We start from the raw sequence: 18,756 nt of genomic DNA on the forward strand, positions 1-18,756 counted from the left end.
AACCATTTCGGCCATGTAATCAGGGATTTCTGTCAATATAGCATGATAGCATGATTCTTATATTAGCTGCCCAGTAATAATATTGAAAGTACATAAGTGCTAGACAACCCTGGGTACGAGATCTCTGCAATACGCTCTTACGTATCCGAGGGTTTTTCTTGTTCCAGATAAAAGCAGATATCAGTTTATCTATGGAGTTAAAAAAAAGATGTTGTTAGATAGATGGGAATACATTGAAATGAGTACAAAACTGCTGTGAGTCAGATCTGTACCGGACGGTGTATCTGTGTGTAGAGTACGTGAGCGAGATCTCAACCAGCTTCATGAGGTAGTTGCCTGGAATGCATTTCAATTAACAGCTGTGCCTTGTTAAAAGTTAAATTGATGAATTTCTTTCCTTGTTAACGCTTTTGAGCCAATTAAATTAGATTTGTCACATGCTCCAAATACGACCTTACAGTGAAATGCTTACTTACACGCACCAACAATGCAGTTCAAGGAAGAGTAAAGAAAATATCTACTAAATAAACAAATATAAAAAATTATAAAAAGAAACACAATAACATAACAATAACGAGGCTATAAACAGGGGGTACCGGTACTGAGTCAATGTACAGGTTAGTCATGGTAGTTTGTACATGTAGATTGGGGTAAAGTGACTATGCATATATAATAAACAGTAAATAGCAGCAGTGTAAAAAGAAAAGGGGGGGTCAATATATATAGTCCGGCTGGCCATTTGATTAATTGTTCAGCAGTCTTATAGCTTGGGGGTAGACTTTGGACCTAGAATTGGCACTCCTGTACCGCTTGCCGTGCGGTAGCAGAGAGAACAGTCTATGACTTGGGTGACTGGAGTCTTTGACCATTTTTGGGCCTTCCTCTGACTCTGCCTAGTATATAGGTCCTGGATGGCAGGAAGCTTGGGCTCAGTGATGTATTGGGCCATACGCACTACCCTCTGTAGCGCCTAACGGTTAGATGCCGAGCAGTTGCCAAACCAGGCGGTGATGCAACCGGCCAGGATGCTCTCGATGGTGCAGCTGTATAACTTTTTGAGGATATTTTCAGTCTCCTGAGGGGGAAAAGGTGTTGTCGTGCCCTTTTCGACTGTCTTGGTGTGTTTGGACCATGATAGTTTGTTGGTGATGTGGACACCAAGGAACTTGAAACTCTCGACAAGCTCCACTACAGGCCCAGTTGATGTTAATGGGGATCTGTTCGGCCTTCCTTTTCCTGTATTCCACGATCATCTCCTTTGTCTTGCTCACATTGAGGGAGAGGTTGTTGTCCTGGCACCACACTGCCAGGTCTCTGACCTCCTCCCTATAGGCTGTCTCATCATTGTCGGTGAGCAGGCCTACTACTGTTGTGTCGTCAGCAAACTTAATGATGGTGGAGTTGTGCTTGGCCACGCAGTCGTGTGTGAACAGGGAGTACAGGAGGGGACAAAGCACGCACCCCTGAGGGGGCCCAGCGTTGATGATCAGCGTGGCAGATTATTTGTTGCCTAAACTTACCACCTGGGGACGGCCCATCAAGAAGTCCAGGATTCAGTTGCAGAGGGAGGTTTTTAGTCCCAGGTGACCTTAGCTTAGTGATGAGCTTTGTGTGCACTATGGTGTTGAACGCTGAGCTGTAGTCAATGAACAGCATTCTCACATAGGTGTTCCTTTTGTCCAGGTGGGAAAAGGCAGCGTGGAGTGCGATTGAGATTGTGTCATCTGTGGATCTGTTGGGGAAGAGTAAAGCGATTTGGAGTGGGTTTAGGGTTTCCGGGAAGATGGTGTTGATGTGAGCCATGACCAGCCTTTCAAAGCACTTCATGGCTACCGATGTGAGTGCTACGGGTAGTCATTTAGGCAGATTACCTTTGCATTCTTGGGCACAAGGACTATGGTGGTCTGCTTGAAACATGTGGGTATTACATACTCGGTCGGGGAGAGGTTGAAAATGTCAGTGAAGACACTTACCAGTTGGTCCACGCATGCTCTGAGTACACGTCCTAGTAATCCGCCAGGCCCCGCCGCCTTGTGAATGTTGACCTGTTTAAAGGCCTTGCTCACGTCGTCTACGAAGATCGTGATCACACAGTCATCCGGAACAGCTGGTGCTCTCATGCATGCTTCAGTGTTGCTTGCAACGAAACAAACATAAAATAAATTGAGCTCATCTGGTAGGCTTTATCATGACTTTGAAAACTGAGTTTCTACTTATCATTAAACATATTCTGACTTACATGTACACAGTTGGAAACAGGCCATTTTATGCAAAGACAGTAACCTACATATGATTAAATTTTAATAGCCAGGCTTTACTTCCTGGCTATTATGACACATCTGGCAGTTCCTTCTCTTCCTAGCCTGTCACGTGGCATGGTTTCCATAGTAATATATCAGTTTTGGTTGCCAATATACATGCACATAGTACTTCAAATCACCCCAACTATCTCATACCCCAGTACACTGACAAGGTACTGGTACGCCTTGTATATAGCCTCGTTATTGTTATTTCATTGTTATTTTATTGTGTTACTATTTTACCTATTTGCACATTTTCTTTTTAACTGCATTGATGGAAAAGGGCTCGTAAGTAAGCATTTTACGGTAATGTTTACACTTGTGTGACAAATAAATGTTGATTTGATTTTGAAATGCACATCAAATAAAGTTTAATTTGATATTGGATCTTTAATTGATGATTGTATTAATGATGATGATATTAATATAATAACCTCAGTCTATAAACCCTATTCCCCCTCAGGAGACTGAAACGATTTCGCATGGTTCCTCAGATCCTCAAAAGGTTCTACAGCTGCACCATTAAGAGCATCCTGACTGGTTACATCACTGCCTGGTATGGCAACTGCTCGGCCTCCAACCGCAAAGCACGACAGAGGATAGTGCAAACGGCCCAGTACATCACTGGGGCCAAGCTTCCTGCCATCCAGGACCTCTATACCAGGCGGTGTCAGAGGAAGTCCCTAAAATTAAAGACTCCAGCCACCCTAGTCATAGAATGTTCTCTGTGCTACTGCACGGCAAGCGGTACCGGAGAGCCAAGTCGAGGTCCAAGAGTCTTCTAAACAGCTTCTACCCCAAGCCATAAGACTCCTGAACACCTAATCAAATGGCTACCCCGACTATTTGCATTGTCCCCCCCACCTCTCTTTTACACCGCTGCTACTCTCTGTTGTTATCATCTATGCATTGACACTTTAATAACTCTCCCTACACGTACATATTACCTCAAATAACTGGTGTCCCTGCACATTGACTCTGTACCGGTATCCCACCTGTATATAGTCCCGCTATTCTTTAATTACTTGTTACATTTATTTTTTATCCTTATCCATATTTTTTTCAAATGTCACACTATCCAGGTCTATGCCCAAACAGTTCGAGCTTACTTTTAAAAATCCATCTCTCCAGAAATAAGTCCTTCACTGTTGTCGCTTGTTATAGACCCAGCTCAGCTCCCAGCTGTGTCCTGGACCCCATATGTGAATTGATTGCCCTCCATCTATCGTCACAGTTCGTACTGTTAGGTGACCTAAACTGGGATATGCTTAACACCCCAGCCATCTACAATCTAAGCTAGATGCCCTCAATCTCACATAAATTATCAATGAACCTACCAGGTACAACCCCAAATCCATAGACATGGGCACCCTCATAGATATCATCCTGACCAACTTGCCCTCTAAATACACCTCTGCTATTTTCAACCGGGATCTCAGTGATCACTGCCTCATTGCCTGCGTCCGTTATAGGTCCGCGGTCAAACAACCACCCCTCAGCCCTGTCAAACGCTCCCTAAAACACTTCTGCGAGCAGGCCTTTCTAATCGACCTGGCCCGGGTATCCTGGAAGGGTATTGACCTCATCCAGTCAGTAGAGGATGCCTGGTTGTTCTCTGAATGTGCTTTCCTCACCATCTTAAATAAGCATGTCCCTTTCAAAAAATGTAGAACTAAGAACAGAAATAGCCCTTGGTTCACTCCAGACTTGACTGCACATGACAAGCACAAAAACATCCTGTGGCGTACTGCACCAGCATCGAATAGTCCCCATTATATTAAACTTGTCAGGGAAGTTAGGAACCAATATACAGTCACTTAGGAAAGCAAAGGCTAGCTTTTTCCAAACTCCCCAAATTTTAGGGACGCTGTAAAGTTCATGGAGAATAAGAGCACCTCCTCCCAGCTGCCCACTGAATTGAGGATGGGAAACACTGTCACCACCGATAAATCCACGATAATCAAGAATTTCAATAACCATTTCTCTATGGCTGGCCATTCTTTCCACCTGGCTACCCCAACCCTGGCCAACAGCTCTGCACCGCCCGCAGTAACTGGCCCAAGCCCCCCCGCTTCTCCTTCACCATAATCCAGACAGCTGATGTACTGATAGAGCTGCAAAATCTGGATCCCTACAAATCAGCTGGGCTAGACAATCTGGACTCTCTCTTTCTAAAATGATCCGCCGCCATTGTTGGACCCCCTATTACTAGTCTGTTCAACCTCTTTCGTATCGTCTGAGATTCCTAAAGATTGGAAAGAGGCCGCGGTCATCCCCCTCTTCAAAGGGGGAGACACTCTAGACCCAAACTGTTACGGACCTATATCTATCCTGCCTTGCCTTTCTAAAGTCTTTGAAAGCCAAGTGAACAAACAGATCATCGACCATTTAGAATCCCACGTACCTTCTCCGCTATGCAATCTGGTTTCTGAGCTGGTCACGGGTGCACCTCAGCCACGCTCAAGGTCCTAAACGATATCATAACCGCCATCGATAAAAGACAATACCATGCATCGACCTGGCCAAGGCTTTCGACTCTGTCAATCACTGTATTCTTATCGGCAGACTCAACAACCTTGGTTCCTCTAATGACTGCCCCATCTGGTTCACTAACTACTTCTCAGAGTTCAGTGTGTCAAATCGGAAGGCCTGTTACCCGGAACTGTGGCAGTCTCTATGGGAGTGCCACAGGGTTCAATTCTTGGGCCGACTCTTTTCCCTGTATATATCAATGATGCGGGTGATTCTCTGATCCACCTCTATGCAGACGACACCATTCTGTATACATCTGGCCCTTCTTTGGACACTGTGTTAACAAACCTCCAAACAAGCTTCAATGCCATACAACACTCCTTCCGTGGCCTCCAACTGCTCTTAAATGCTAGTAAAACGAAATGCATGCTCTTCAACCGATCGCTGCCTGCAACCACCCGCCTGACTAGCATCACTACTCTGGACAGTTCTAACTTAGAATATGTGGACAACTATAAATACCTAGGTGTCTGGCTAGACTGTAAACTCTCCTTCCAGACTCATATTAACCTTTCTGGGAAGGGGCCACAAAAAACCATACAGACATTTTCCAGCCAAGGAGAGCTGTCACAAAAGTCAGAAATAGCATTACAATTAATCACTAACCTTTGATGATCTTCATCTGGTGGCACTCCCAGGACTCCATGTTACACAATAAATGTTTGTTTTGTTCGATAAAGTAAATCTTTATGTCCAAAAACCTCAGTTTAAATTGGCGCGTTATGTTCGGTAATGCACTCAAACAAACATCTGGTGAAATTGCAGAGAGCCAAATCAAATTACAGAAATACTCATCATAAACATTGATGAAAGATACAAGTGTTATGCATAGGCTTAAAGATAAACTTCTTGTTAATCCAAACAGTGTCCAATTTCAAAAAGCCTTTATGGCGAAAGCACACCATGCGATTATGTTAGGACAGTGCATAGCCACAAAAACCATACAGACATTTTCCAGCCAAGGAGAGGTGTCACAAAAGTCAGAAATAGCGTTAAAATTAATCAGATGATCTTCATCTGGTGGCACTCCCAGGACTCAGTGTTACACAATAAATGTTTGTTTTGTTCGATAAAGTTCATCTTTATGTCCAAAAACCTCCTTTTTGTTTACGCGCTTTAGTTCAGTAATCCATATGCACAAATTGCGGGCACAACATCCAGACGAAAAGTCTAAAAAGTTCCATTAAAGTTTGTAGAAACATGTCAAACAATGTTTCTAATCAATCCTTAGGGTGATTTAATCATACATATTCAATAATGTTTCAACCGGACAATACCGTTTTCATTAGAAAAAAAAGGGAACGAATGTCGCACTCATGGCCACGTGAGATAAACAACTCATGGCTTTCAGCTGAGCCACTTACTCTGAGTGCTCTTATTCTCCCCCCTTTAACAATAGAAGCCTGAAACAACTTCTAAAGACTGTTGACATCTACTGGAAGCCTTATAGGAAGTGCAATCTGACCCCACAGACACTGGATATTCGAAACTTGGAAACTTTAGAGTGTTTTCTATCCAAATCTACTAATTATATGCATATTCTAGCTTCTGGGCCTGAGTAACAGGCAGTTTACTTTGGGCATGCTTCTCATCCAAACTTCCCAATGCTGCCCCCTATCTTAAGCATATCCAATCCAAAATTAAATCTAGAATAGGCTTCCTATTTTGCAACAAATCCTCCTTCACTCATGCTGCCAAACATACCCTTGTAAAACTGACTATCCTACTGATCCTTGACTTTGGCGATGTCATTTACAAAATAGCCTGCAACACTCTGCTCAGCAAATTGGATACAGTCTATCACAGTGCCATCTGTTTTGTCACCAAAGCCCCATATACTACCCACCACTGCGACCTGTATGCTCTCATTGGCTGGTCCTCGCTTCATATTCGTCGCCAAACCCACTGGCTCCAGGTCATCTTTTAGTCTTTGCTAGGTAAAGCCCCGCCTTATCTCAGCTCACTGGTCACCATAGCAACACCCAACTGTAGCACACGCTACTCGCTAGCCAACACCTACTTTGGCCGCCTTTCCTTACAGTTCTCTGCTGCCAATAACTGGAACGAATTGCAAAAATAACTGAAGTTGGACACATATCTCCCTCACTAACTTTAAGCATCAGCTGTCAGAGCAGCTTACCGATCTCTGCAGCTGTACACAGCCCATCTGTAAATAGCCCATCCAACCAACCAACTACCTACCTCATCCCATATGTTTTCCTGCTCTTTTGCACACCAGTATTTCTACTTGCACTTCCTCATCTGCACATCTATCACTCCAGTGTTAATTGCTAAATTGTAATTAAGTCGCCACTATGGCCTATTTATTGCCGTACCTCCTTACATCATTTGCACACACTGTATACATATTTTTCTATTGTGTTATTGACTGTAGGTTAGTTTATCCCATGTGTAACTCTGTGTTGTTGTTTTTGTCGCACAGCTTTACTTTATCTTGGCCAGGTTGCAGTTGTAAATGAGAACTTGTTCTCAACTGGCCTACCTGGTTAAATAAAGGTGAACTAAAAATAAAAACATTGTTGGTTTGGGGCTCTTAAGCTCTTAAGTAAGCTTTTCACTATTGCATGTGACTAATACATTTTGATTTGAAATGTATTAACTAGGTTGGAGGCTGACTGGTCAAGCTCTGTTTTTATCATTAAACATATTCTGATTTACATGTACACAGTCGGAAATAGGCAATTTTATGCAGTCAGTAACCTACATATAATTCCATTTTAAATTTGGCTCCCCAGTGCGGGCTTACATCCTGGCTATTTTGACGCATCTGGCAGTTTCTTCTCTTCCTAGCCTGTCACGTGGCATGGTTTCCATAGTAACGTATCAGTTTTGGTTGTTTTGATGCGTTGCTGGACTGAAGCAAACTGTGGATGTCCTAGCAACAAACAAGCACTTTACGTGTAGATATAGCTAGCGAACTAGCTAAACTATTGTTATATTGTTTACAGTAGGAAGCTTTCTAGCTAGTAAACCGTTCCTGAAACGTAGCTAGCAAGGTACTGAAAGGTAAGCCTAACGTTAGCTAGCTAGCTAGCTTTGGCTATCAGTGTCATGGTTAAGTTAGCTACGTTAGCTAACTAGCTAGCAAGCAGGCTCCTTAATAACTAATTTGTAACTAACAGTAACGTTAATCTAACTAAAGTTACCTAGCTAAATTATATAATATGCTAAGTTATCTCCAGGCTAACGTCACTGTGGTTACTCAAATTAACTAGCTAACGTAGCTAGGTCCTAATAGATTTATTTCGGTCTGGCACCATGCTATGTCGTGACCCCTTTGAAAAGTTGAGTTAATCTTGTTTCAATGTTCTAGAGTTGGTGGCCAAAGCGGGCCAGTGAGGAGGTCAGAATGTCGGGCGACCTGGTAGGAGTGTGGGAAGTGGCCCTGAGCGATGGAGTCCATCGGATTGAGTTTGAACATGGCACAACCACGGGGAAAAGGGTAATCTACATAGACGGAAAGGTAAAACTTGATAAATAATGGTTACGTTACAACCCTATTAATTAGACAAGCAGACAAAACGTCAAGCATCAACAAACTCGGAGAATCTCTCCCACTCACTCAACTCACTCCCTCTCTCTGTTTGAGATTGAGTGGTAGCTTCTCTTGATCTCCCTCAATGGCAGTCACATTCAGAGAACCATTTGACATGTCAGTCTTTGCCATGTTGTGTGTGTGTGTATATATTTATATTTGCTTACAATTACTACTCGGGTACTGTCAAAAAAGTAAATGTAGGCATTTTGAATGTAGGTCTAAATATTATAACAGTATGCCAATAACATAGAATCACACTGAATTATTGGACCTCTTGCATTTGTCCCTTTGCCCAGGAAATTGTAAGAAGAGACTGGATGTTCAAGCTGGTGGGAAAGGAGACCTTCAATGTGGGAAGTGCAGCCACCAAAGCGACCATTAACATTGACGCAGTGAGCGGCTTTGCTTACGAATACACCCTGGAGATCAATGGAAAGAGCCTGAAAACGTACATGGAGAACCGCTCCAAAGTCACCAACACTTGGCTGCTCAACCTGGACGGCATCGACTGCAGGGTCGTCCTGGGTAAGATATGTGCCCTGTGTCCATTTCCTCTCCCCAGCTTTTAATGCAAACATACAGTGTGTCAACCACTATAAGGGAGAGCTAATATTGAACACTGCCCGTCTTTTTGAGCCATTGAGATTTATTTACAAAGTGCCAAAGATTGCTGTGGCAATATTTGTATTTTGTGGATGTTTGCAAAGCACCTCCCATAAAATATAAATTACATCAAATTACTCAAGTCTGAATGCTGATTAGGCTATGTCAGCCACTCTGGAACTTCAAAGTGAAATAGATGGGTTCAAAATAAACTTCACTGTTTTTAAAATGCCCCAAGGTAATGTTAGGTCTGACTTGTCGTAACACAATGACAGGCAATGGTGCAAAAAAATCTATGAACTTGTCACAAACCCATGTGTTCGGTTATTGGTTGTTGCATTTGTTAGTTTGAGGATATGGAACTGACAATTACCATTGCATTAGCTAGGCTATAGTACCTTTGATGGTTCACTATTGAACAGAGTGGGCATGACTGTAAAAACATTCACTCCTAGTGTGGTTAGTATAGTGTTAGCCTATTTCTTTATGCTACAGCCCTTAGAACTTGCGCCCCTCAACAATCAAAACAAAGACCACCAGAATAGCAACACTTATCTTCCACTGATGGTATGTCATGGATGAGGCTGTTATTTTTACAGTGCCTTGCGAAAGTATTCGGCCCCCTTGAACTTTGCGACCTTTTGCCACATTTCAGGCTTCAAACGTAAAGATATAAAACTGTATTTTTTTGTGAAGAATCAACAACAAGTGGGACACAATCATGAAGTGGAACGACATTTATTGGATATTTCAAACTTTTTTTAACAAATCAAAAACTGAAAAATTGGACGTGCAAAATTATTCAGCCCCCTTAAGTTAATACTTTGTAGCACCACCTTTTGCTGCGATTACAGCTGTAAGTCGCTTGGGGTATGTCTCTATCAGTTTTGCACATCGAGAGACTGACATTTTTTCCCATTCCTCCTTGCAAAACAGCTTGAGCTCAGTGAGGTTGGATGGAGAGCATTTGTGAACAGCAGTTTTCAGTTCTTTCCACAGATTCTCGATTGGATTCAGGTCTGGACTTTGACTTGGCCATTCTAACACCTGGATATGTTTATTTTTGAACCATTCCATTGTAGATTTTGCTTTATGTTTTGGATCATTGTCTTGTTGGAAGACAAATCTCCGTCCCAGTCTCAGGTCTTTTGCAGACTCCATCAGAATGGTCCTGTATTTGGTTCCATCCATCTTCCCATCAATTTTAACCATCTTCCCTGTCCCTGCTGAAGAAAAGCAGGCCCAAACCATGATGCTGCCACCACCATGTTTGACAGTGGGGATGGTGTGTTCAGGGTGATGAGCTGTGTTGCTTTTACGCCAAACATAACGTTTTGCATTGTTGTCAAAAAGTTCAATTTTGGTTTCATCTGACCAGAGCACCTTCTTCCACATGTTTGGTGTGTCTCCCAGGTGGCTTGTGGCAAACTTTAAACAACACTTTATATGGATATCTTTAAGAAATGGCTTTCTTCTTGCCACTCTTCCATAAAGGCCAGATTTGTGCAATATACGACTGATTGTTGTCCTATGGACAGAGTCTCCCACCTCAGCTGTAGATCTCTGCAGTTCATCCAGAGTGATCATGGGCCTCTTGGCTGCATCTCTGATCAGTCTTCTCCTTGTATGAGCTGAAAGTTTAGAGGGACGGCCAGGTCTTGGTAGATTTGCAGTGGTCTGATACTCCTTCCATTTCAATTTTATCGCTTGCACAGTGCTCCTTGGGATGTTTAAAGCTTGGGAAATATTTTTGTATCCAAATCCGGCTTTAAACTTCTTCACAACAGTATCTCAGACCTGCCTGGTGTGTTCCTTGTTCTTCATGATGCTCTCTGCGCTTTTAACGGACCTCTGAGACTATCACAGTGCAGGTGCATTTATACGGAGACTTGATTACACACAGGTGGATTGTATTTATCATCATTAGTCATTTAGGTCAACATTGGATCATTCAGAGATCCTCACTGAACTTCTGGAGAGAGTTTGCTGCACTGAAAGTAAAGGGGCTGAATAATTTTGCACGCCCAATTTTTCAGTTTTTGATTTGTTAAAAAAGTTTGAAATATCCAATAAATGTCGTTCCACTTCATGATTGTGTCCCACTTGTTGTTGATTCTTCACAAAAAAATACAGTTTTATATTTTTATGTTTGAAGCCTGAAATGTGGCAAAAGGTCGCAAAGTTCAAGGGGGCCGAATATTTTCGCAAGGCACTGTACTAGGATTAAATGTCAGGAATTATGAAAAACTGAGTTTAAATGTATTTGGCTGAGGTGTATGTAAACTTCCGGCTTCAACTGTAGGTCATTATCTTTTCTACATACTTTATTTCTGGTTTTAGTTGTTTCAGTTTACACTGAAAGGGTCCCCCCCACTGTTTGGATTTAGGTGACCTGAAAAAAACACTTAGGTGGACCACCCAAGAATTTCAATGGCATAAAAATCCATCACCCTTGCTCTCAGAAACAATTGAAGTGTTATGCACACTACCCTTAAGTCACATCTACTTTAAATGAACAGTTTAATTGAATGTGCTCTCTAAGTAATTACATGAAAAATAACACTGAAGGAAAACACAAATTAATTTAGTTAGGCCTACTACCATAACCAACACAATGCCATCTCGATAAAGGATAGCAGGAGAGCATTTGAAAGAGACTGGAGAAATCCAGGTTAATTTTCAGTTCTATTGGTAATTTTGACTCACGCTCCTTTGAAATCACTCAAAAGCTTATCTGAACATAGCCTAAGAAAAATGCTTTACTTTGGCAGAAGCCAAGTCACAGCTAACTTAAAGGCATGTTCTCATGGTGATCATCAATCAGGAGTACAATATGCGCTGCTTACATTTTCTGTGTATCCTGAAGTATTTTATTGATGTTTGCCTAATATGTGTTATTTCTCTTTCCACAGAGAAAGACACTATGGATATTTGGTGTAATGGACAAAAAATGGAGACAGCGGTAAGCATCTTCCCTCCAATCATGCTGAGAATCACTTAGCAAAAAGATGAATAGTAGCAACGCGGATGCCCCGTCTACCAGGCAATCTGTTTATTTCCTGTGTTTGAGGGGTGCAAAATCGACTTGTCACTTAAATCTTGCTGGATCAATTGCTTTTATAATAATCAAATTATATTTGTCACATGCGCCGGATACAACAGGTGTAAACCTTACAGTGAAATGCTTACTTACAAGACCTTAACCAACAATGCAGTTGAGAAAATACGTTTTTAAAAAAGTAAGAAATAATAACAAATAATTAAAGAGCAGCAGTAAATTAAAATAGCGGGGCTATATACAGGGGGTACCTTTACAGAGTTAATGTGCGGGGGCATTGGTGTCGCGGTAACTGAGGTAATATGTACATGTATGAAGAGTTATTAAAGTGACTAAGCATAGATAATAACAGAGAGTAGCAGCAGTGTAGAGGGAGGAGGGGTGGGAAATGCACTGCGTGCACAATTTAGGCAAATTGTGTTCCTCAGGATTCATTTTATTGTTGAACAAACACAATGCTCTCAGTCAATCCAAAATGTTATTGAACCTCAAACCAGAATGTTTAACAAAGGAGAGGTGAGTTTTGTCTTTCTCGGGGAATATATAAGTGTGCACAATTATTAGGCAACTATTAGTGTGCAGAATTAGGCAACTAAATTACAAAAATAATTTCTCCCAACTCATTTGTTTATTCAACATTTGAGTAAGTGTAACAAATAAGTAACACAAAATGGCAATTAAATAACATTTTTGGCCTTTCAAAAATATTCAATGACCAATATAGCCCCCTTCTTTTCAATAACTGCCATGAGCCTTCCAGTTTCTTGATCTGTTCACGATCAACTTTCGCTGAAGCAGCAACTACAGCCTCCCAAATGCTGTTCAAAGAGGTGTATTGTATTCCCTCACTGTAAATCTCACATTTGAGAAGGGCCCACAAGTTCTCAATATAATTTAAGTCAGGTGAGGAAGGGGGCCAGGTCATTATTGGGGCATCTTTGAGGCCCTTGCTGGCTAGCCAAGCAGTGGAGTACTTGGATGCATGTGATGGAGCATTGTCCTACATAAAGATCATGGCCTTCTTGAATGCTGAGGACTTATTCCTATACCACTGCTTGAAGAAGGTATCTTCCAGAAACTGGCAGTAAGTTTGGGAGTTGAGTTTCAGTCCATCTTCAACCCGAAAAGGTCCAACTACCTCATCCTTAATGATAGCAGCCCATACCAGTACCCCTACTTCACCTTGCTGGCGCCTGACTTGAAGTGGTGCCCTGTGTCCATTACTGATCCAGCCACGGGCCCATCCATCTGGTCCATCAAGAGTCACTCTCATTTCATCTGTCCATAAAACCTTTGAAAAATTTGTCTATAGGTATTTCTTTGCCCAATCTTGACGCTTCAACTTGTGAATCTTATTCAGTGGTGGTCGTGTTTCAGCATTCTTGACCTTGGCTACGTCTCTGAGCACTTGACACCTTGTACTTCTGGACACTCCAGGTAGGTTGCAGTTCTGGAATATGGAGTTACTGGAGGATAATGGGTTCCTGGTGGCTTGACATTTAATTAAAGCTGACGATTCGCAACAAAACGTTTGATTGTCCGGTGGTCACGCCTCAATAGTTTAGCTATTTGAAGAGTGCTTCATCCGCCTGAAAGGCATTTTAAAATGTTTGACTTTTCAGTGTCAATTAAATCAATTTTTTGGCCCATTTTACCTGAGGTAATGAAGCTGCCTAATAATTATGCACAGCTTAATGTAAGTGTTATTCACTTTTGCCACACCCTCCCTTATTACACAAATACATATCACCTGAAAATGATTACATTCAATAAGCATTCAAGTTTGTATAGTTTGGAGTTGGAAAATGTGCATAGAAATAAGAAATAAGATCACAATACTCATTTGATTAGCTTGGGGGTAGAAGCTGTTTTAGAAGCCTCTTGGACCTAGACTTGGTGCTCTGGTACCGCTTGCCATGCGGTAGCAGAGAGAACAGTCTATGACTACTAGGGTAGCTTGAGTCTTTGACCATTTTTAGGGTCTTCCTCTGACACCGCCTGGTATAGATGTCCTGGATGGCAGGATGCTTGGCCCCGGTGATGTATTGGGCCGTACGCACTACCCTCTGTAGTGCCTTGCGGTTGGAGGGCGAGCAGTTGCCATACCAGGCAGTGATGCAACCTGTCAGGATGCTCTCGATGGTGCAGCTGTAAAACGTTTTGAGGATCTGAGGACCCCATGCAAATCTTTTCAGTCTCCTGAGGGGGAATAGGTTTTGTCATGCCCTCTTCACGACTGTCTTGGTGTGCTTGGACCATGTTAGTTTGTTGGTGATGTGGACGCCAAGGAACTTGAAGCTCTCAACCTGCTCCACTACAGGCCCGTTGATCAGAATGGGGGAGTGCTTGATCCTCCTTTTCCTGTAGTTCCCAATCATCTCCTTTGTCTTGATCACGTTCAGGGAGAGGTTATTGTCCTTGTATCACATGGTCAGGTCTCTGACCCCCTTCCTATAGGCTGTCTCATCGTCGTCGGTGATCAGGCCTACCACTGTTGTGTCAAACTTAATGATGGTGTTGGAGTCGTGCCTGGCAGTGCAGTCATGAGTGAACAGGGAGTACAGGAGGGGACTGAGCACGCACCCCTGAGGGGCCCCCGTGTTGAGGACCAGCATGGCGGATATGTTGTTACATACCCTTACCACCTGGGGGCGGCCCGGAAGTCCAGGATCCAGGAAGTCCAGGATCCAGTTGCAGAGGGAGGTGTTTAGTCCCAGGGTCCTTAGCTTAGTGATGAGCTTTGAGGGCACTATGGTGTTGAACACTGAGCTGTAGTCAATAAACAGCATTCTCACATGGGTGTTCCTTTTGTCCAGGTGTGAAAGGGCAGTGTGGAGTGCAATAGAGATAGCATCATCTGTGGATCTGTTGGTGCGATATGCAAATTGGGTTGGGTCTAGGGTTTCTAGGATAATGGTGTTGATTATAGCCATGACCAGCCTTTCAAAGCATTTCTTGGTTACAGACGTGTGTGCTACGGGTCGGTTGTCATTTAGGCAGGTTACATTAGTGTTCTTGGGTACAGGGACTATGGTGGTCTGCCTGAAACATGTTGGTATTACAGACTCAGACAGGGAGAGGTTGAAAATGTCAGTGAAGACACTTGCCAGTTGGTCAAATGGCAACTGTGACTCTTTCATACTCTTGTTCGTGCCTTTAGTATTTCCCCATTAACGTTACAACCGCAGACATTTTTGTAATGTCCTGTCAAGCACATCCTGTCAAGGGCTCAATGGAATGCGTTGTTTTTCTGTTGCATCGATAAGAATGTTTAAGCTTTGTTGTAGATTTAACTCATAGTCTCAACACTTACATCACAAGAAAGAGAAGAAAGTTACCTTTTTTGATGGGTGTTCATTTTATTGGAATTGAATTAAGTAATAATTTAATATAGTTGAAATGTTTACAAATTAATGTGCTGTTATGAAAGCAACTTCTGAAAATGAACACTTGGATTATAGTGATATTATGGCTGATCTTGCAAACAATGTAATGTATGTACAGATGTTATCTAGAGCCAAGTGTGTTGATTTTTAATCCAAGAGTATCTTGCTATTGACACACTTGTTGAATTATATAACAGAATGTGACAACAATGGTAATGAATGAGTCAGTCTAGACAGCACTGGCATATGCAGGTACTGTAGGCCTAGACAAAGTAATGTTTTGGTGGTTGCAGCCCTGTTCCACACCTTTATGTTAATGTATTAATATATTAAATACACCCAGTGTATTAATGCAAATGAGGCACATATAATTTTGTTTATTTTAACACAAAATATGTTTTTCAATACCTGATACCATTAGAAAATGTATGAGAGGATTCTAGGAAAAAAATTGAGGTTGCATGATTAACATGATTTGATTTTATAAACAAGACGCAATTAAAACGGAAATGCACCACTCCTAACCTCCTAGCCCACTTAAAATCAAATTGGCCCTCTATATTCCTCCATACACTCTTAATTTATGTATAATATTTACATTACCGGTACATTAAACTTTACTGAAATCTGTTCATCTCTATCTCGTTCACAGGGGGAGTTTGTGGAAGACGGTACTGAGACACACTTCACTCTAAGCGACCATGACTGTTGCATTAAGGCCGTGAGCAGTGGAAAGAGGCGAGATGGCATTATCCACACTTTGCTTGTGGACGGCACAGAGATAGCTGAAACCACAGAGTGATTGTCTGTATAGGTGTTTTGAGCACTTTGTTGGAGTGAAGAAAGCCTTTTTCAAATCAGGGACAAAATAATAGACTGAACATTGGTGCTGTGTGATATTTCACTGTCAAGCTGGAGTCCATGAGGCACCTCTGCACAATATCCATGATCTTAGATGGTTAACCACCAAAGATCATGGGCATCGTGCAGAGGTACCTCATGGGCTCCAGTTCTGTAGACATACAGTATTTTATATAATTTTATCTGGTAAACTGACATTATCACTAGTGAGTGAAAGGCAGGTTGCACAGTTGTGTCAAGAGGAGTAGTTATGTCAACTAAAGTGTTTTTCCTAAATGGGAAAACATTTCTTAATTTTGAAGTTGATTTTCCAGTCATTTTCCAGAAAGTGCACTGTGTATGAGGAATCATCCTTGTACTTGTAATTTACAAAACACACATTCTGCTTCCCAAATGGCACCCTATTCCCATTGACCAGAGGGAGCCATATGGGCCCTGGTCAAAAGTAGTGCACTACTAGTGCACTACTAGGAATAAGATGCCATTTGGGACACAGAACCTGTCCATGGGCCATGCAGCTCACTTATAATGCATTAATGTGCCAGTAATTTGCTTTTTTGTGTAGGCTGCAACATTCTAAAACAAATGAATTGTAATAACTGGAGTATTTATAAACAGATCTGTCCCGTGCATAGTTGGTAACATCAATGGTATGTTTATGTTATTGATTATTTGATGTCAGCCCTTACAATTAATTAATAAATTGAGTTTAGTCAAGTTTGGTAGGTGATAAGTGTATGTAAATACAGTATATGAACTTGTTGGCCCAAATTCTAACAGTTGCAGATAAAGGAAAACCACACTGGGGGTTCACTCAGAATGTTGATGCTGTATTGGAGGTGTTAAGTGTTAAGAATGATTCATCTCAGTTAACCCAGAACTATAGTCTCGCATAATTGGTCAGATACCTGATTATGTTCTGGGTGTTTAGAGAACGAGGATCAAAACCGGAACGAAGAGCTTCACAATCTCTCTTTGCAAGTTACAGGCAAGTCTATGGGCAAAATGTCCACTCCCCTTTGGGGAAAAAAGTGCTAACATCTGCGAAATTGTGATTTGTCCAAAGCACCAGAACTAATGCTGCTCGTTATCTCATGCATCCCGTTGTATTTTGACAGATCTACGCTACCAAGTATATTTATGTAGTCTGTCCAGGAGAGATTAAAAACTGACACTTGCCATTGGATAATGACGTGAAAATACACCTGTCCTAAGTATAACGTAAACCTGTCCATGTACCAGTTTTCCTATATCTGTGATTGATTGATTTGGGGTCAATTCAATGGAAGGGGACTTTTTTTGCTAGATTCTAGCCAGTGTCTGACATGAACGGAATAAACTGTGCTGTTACCCTCAGATTCTATTTATTTTATATCAAAAGAGCACGATATGTATTCAGGTATAGTTACTGCATTGTTAGTATTATGTACACTGCATGACCAAAAGTATGTGGACAGACACCTGCTTGTCGAACATCTCATTCCAGAATCATGGGCATTAAGTTGGTCACCCCTTTGCTGCTATAACAGCCTCATCTCTTTTGGGAAGGCTTTCCACTAGATGTTGGAACATTGCTGTGGGGACTTGCTTCCATTCAGCCACAAGAGCGTTAGAGAGGTCGGGCACTGATTAGGCCTGGCTTGCAGCCTGCGTTCCAATTCATCCCAAAGGTGTTCGATGGGGTTGAGGTCAGGGCACTGTGCACCCTAGTCAAGTTCTTCTACACCGATATCGACAAACCATTTCTGTATGGACCTCCTTTTGTGCATGGGGACATGGTGATCTTAGGCTTGTGTGTGGATGCTTGGCTATGGAAACACATTTCATGAAGCTCCCGACGAATAGGTCTTGTGCTGATGTTGCTTCGAGAGGCAGATTAGAACTCGGTAGTGAGTGTTGCAACCGAGGACAGAATATTTTTACGTTCTACACACTTTAGCACTCAGAGGTCCAGGCCTGCTACTTTTCCGCTGAGCCGTTGTCACTCTTAGACTTTCCACTTCACAATAACAGCACTCACAGTTGACCGGGGCATCTCTAGCAGGGCAGAAATTTGACAAACTGACTTGTTGAAAAGGTGCCATCCTATGACGGTTCCACGTTGAAAGTCACTGAGCTCTTCAGTAAGGCCATTCTACTGTCAATGTTTGTCTATGGAGATTGCAAGGCGGTGTGCTCGATTTTATACAGCTGTCAGCAACGGATGTGGCTGAAATAGCCGAATCCACTCATTTGAAAGTGTGCCCACATACTTTTGTATATATAGTGTATATTTTGTTTTGTGTGTCAGGTGTTTCAACATGTTTGTAATGTGTATATTTTGTTGAACTTGTCAGACATTACTTATTTTATTAAATCCATGTAATTTCACTCAAAGTTGACCCTTATTGTCTTTGTCTAGAATGTTAAAACCACTTTCAGAATCAGTGTGACCTTGCCAACCTGTGTCACATATGC

The 18,756-nt window shown here is 42.0% G+C and overlaps 1 protein-coding gene across 2 annotated transcripts; it reads left to right on the forward strand.

The window, feature by feature from the left end:
* Positions 1–7,467: 7,467 nt before the first annotated feature.
* On the forward strand, positions 7,468–17,835 carry LOC112234815 (fas apoptotic inhibitory molecule 1). 2 transcript variants are annotated; one of them, XM_024403130.2, is made up of 5 exons: positions 7,468–7,849; positions 8,167–8,316; positions 8,688–8,916; positions 11,907–11,956; positions 16,091–17,835. In XM_024403130.2, the coding sequence occupies exons 2-5, from the start codon at positions 8,203–8,205 to the stop codon at positions 16,238–16,240; spliced, it is 543 nt and encodes a 180-aa protein (XP_024258898.1). In that variant the 5' UTR covers positions 7,468–7,849; positions 8,167–8,202; the 3' UTR covers positions 16,241–17,835. The 2 variants fall into 2 exon arrangements, with proteins under 2 accessions (XP_024258898.1, XP_024258893.1); XM_024403125.2 differs by having other exon boundaries at positions 7,475–7,859.
* Positions 17,836–18,756: the final 921 nt, after the last annotated feature.

This window comes from Oncorhynchus tshawytscha, linkage group LG03 (genome assembly GCF_018296145.1).
Source record: "Oncorhynchus tshawytscha isolate Ot180627B linkage group LG03, Otsh_v2.0, whole genome shotgun sequence".
NCBI classification, from domain to species: Eukaryota; Metazoa; Chordata; class Actinopteri; order Salmoniformes; family Salmonidae; genus Oncorhynchus; species Oncorhynchus tshawytscha.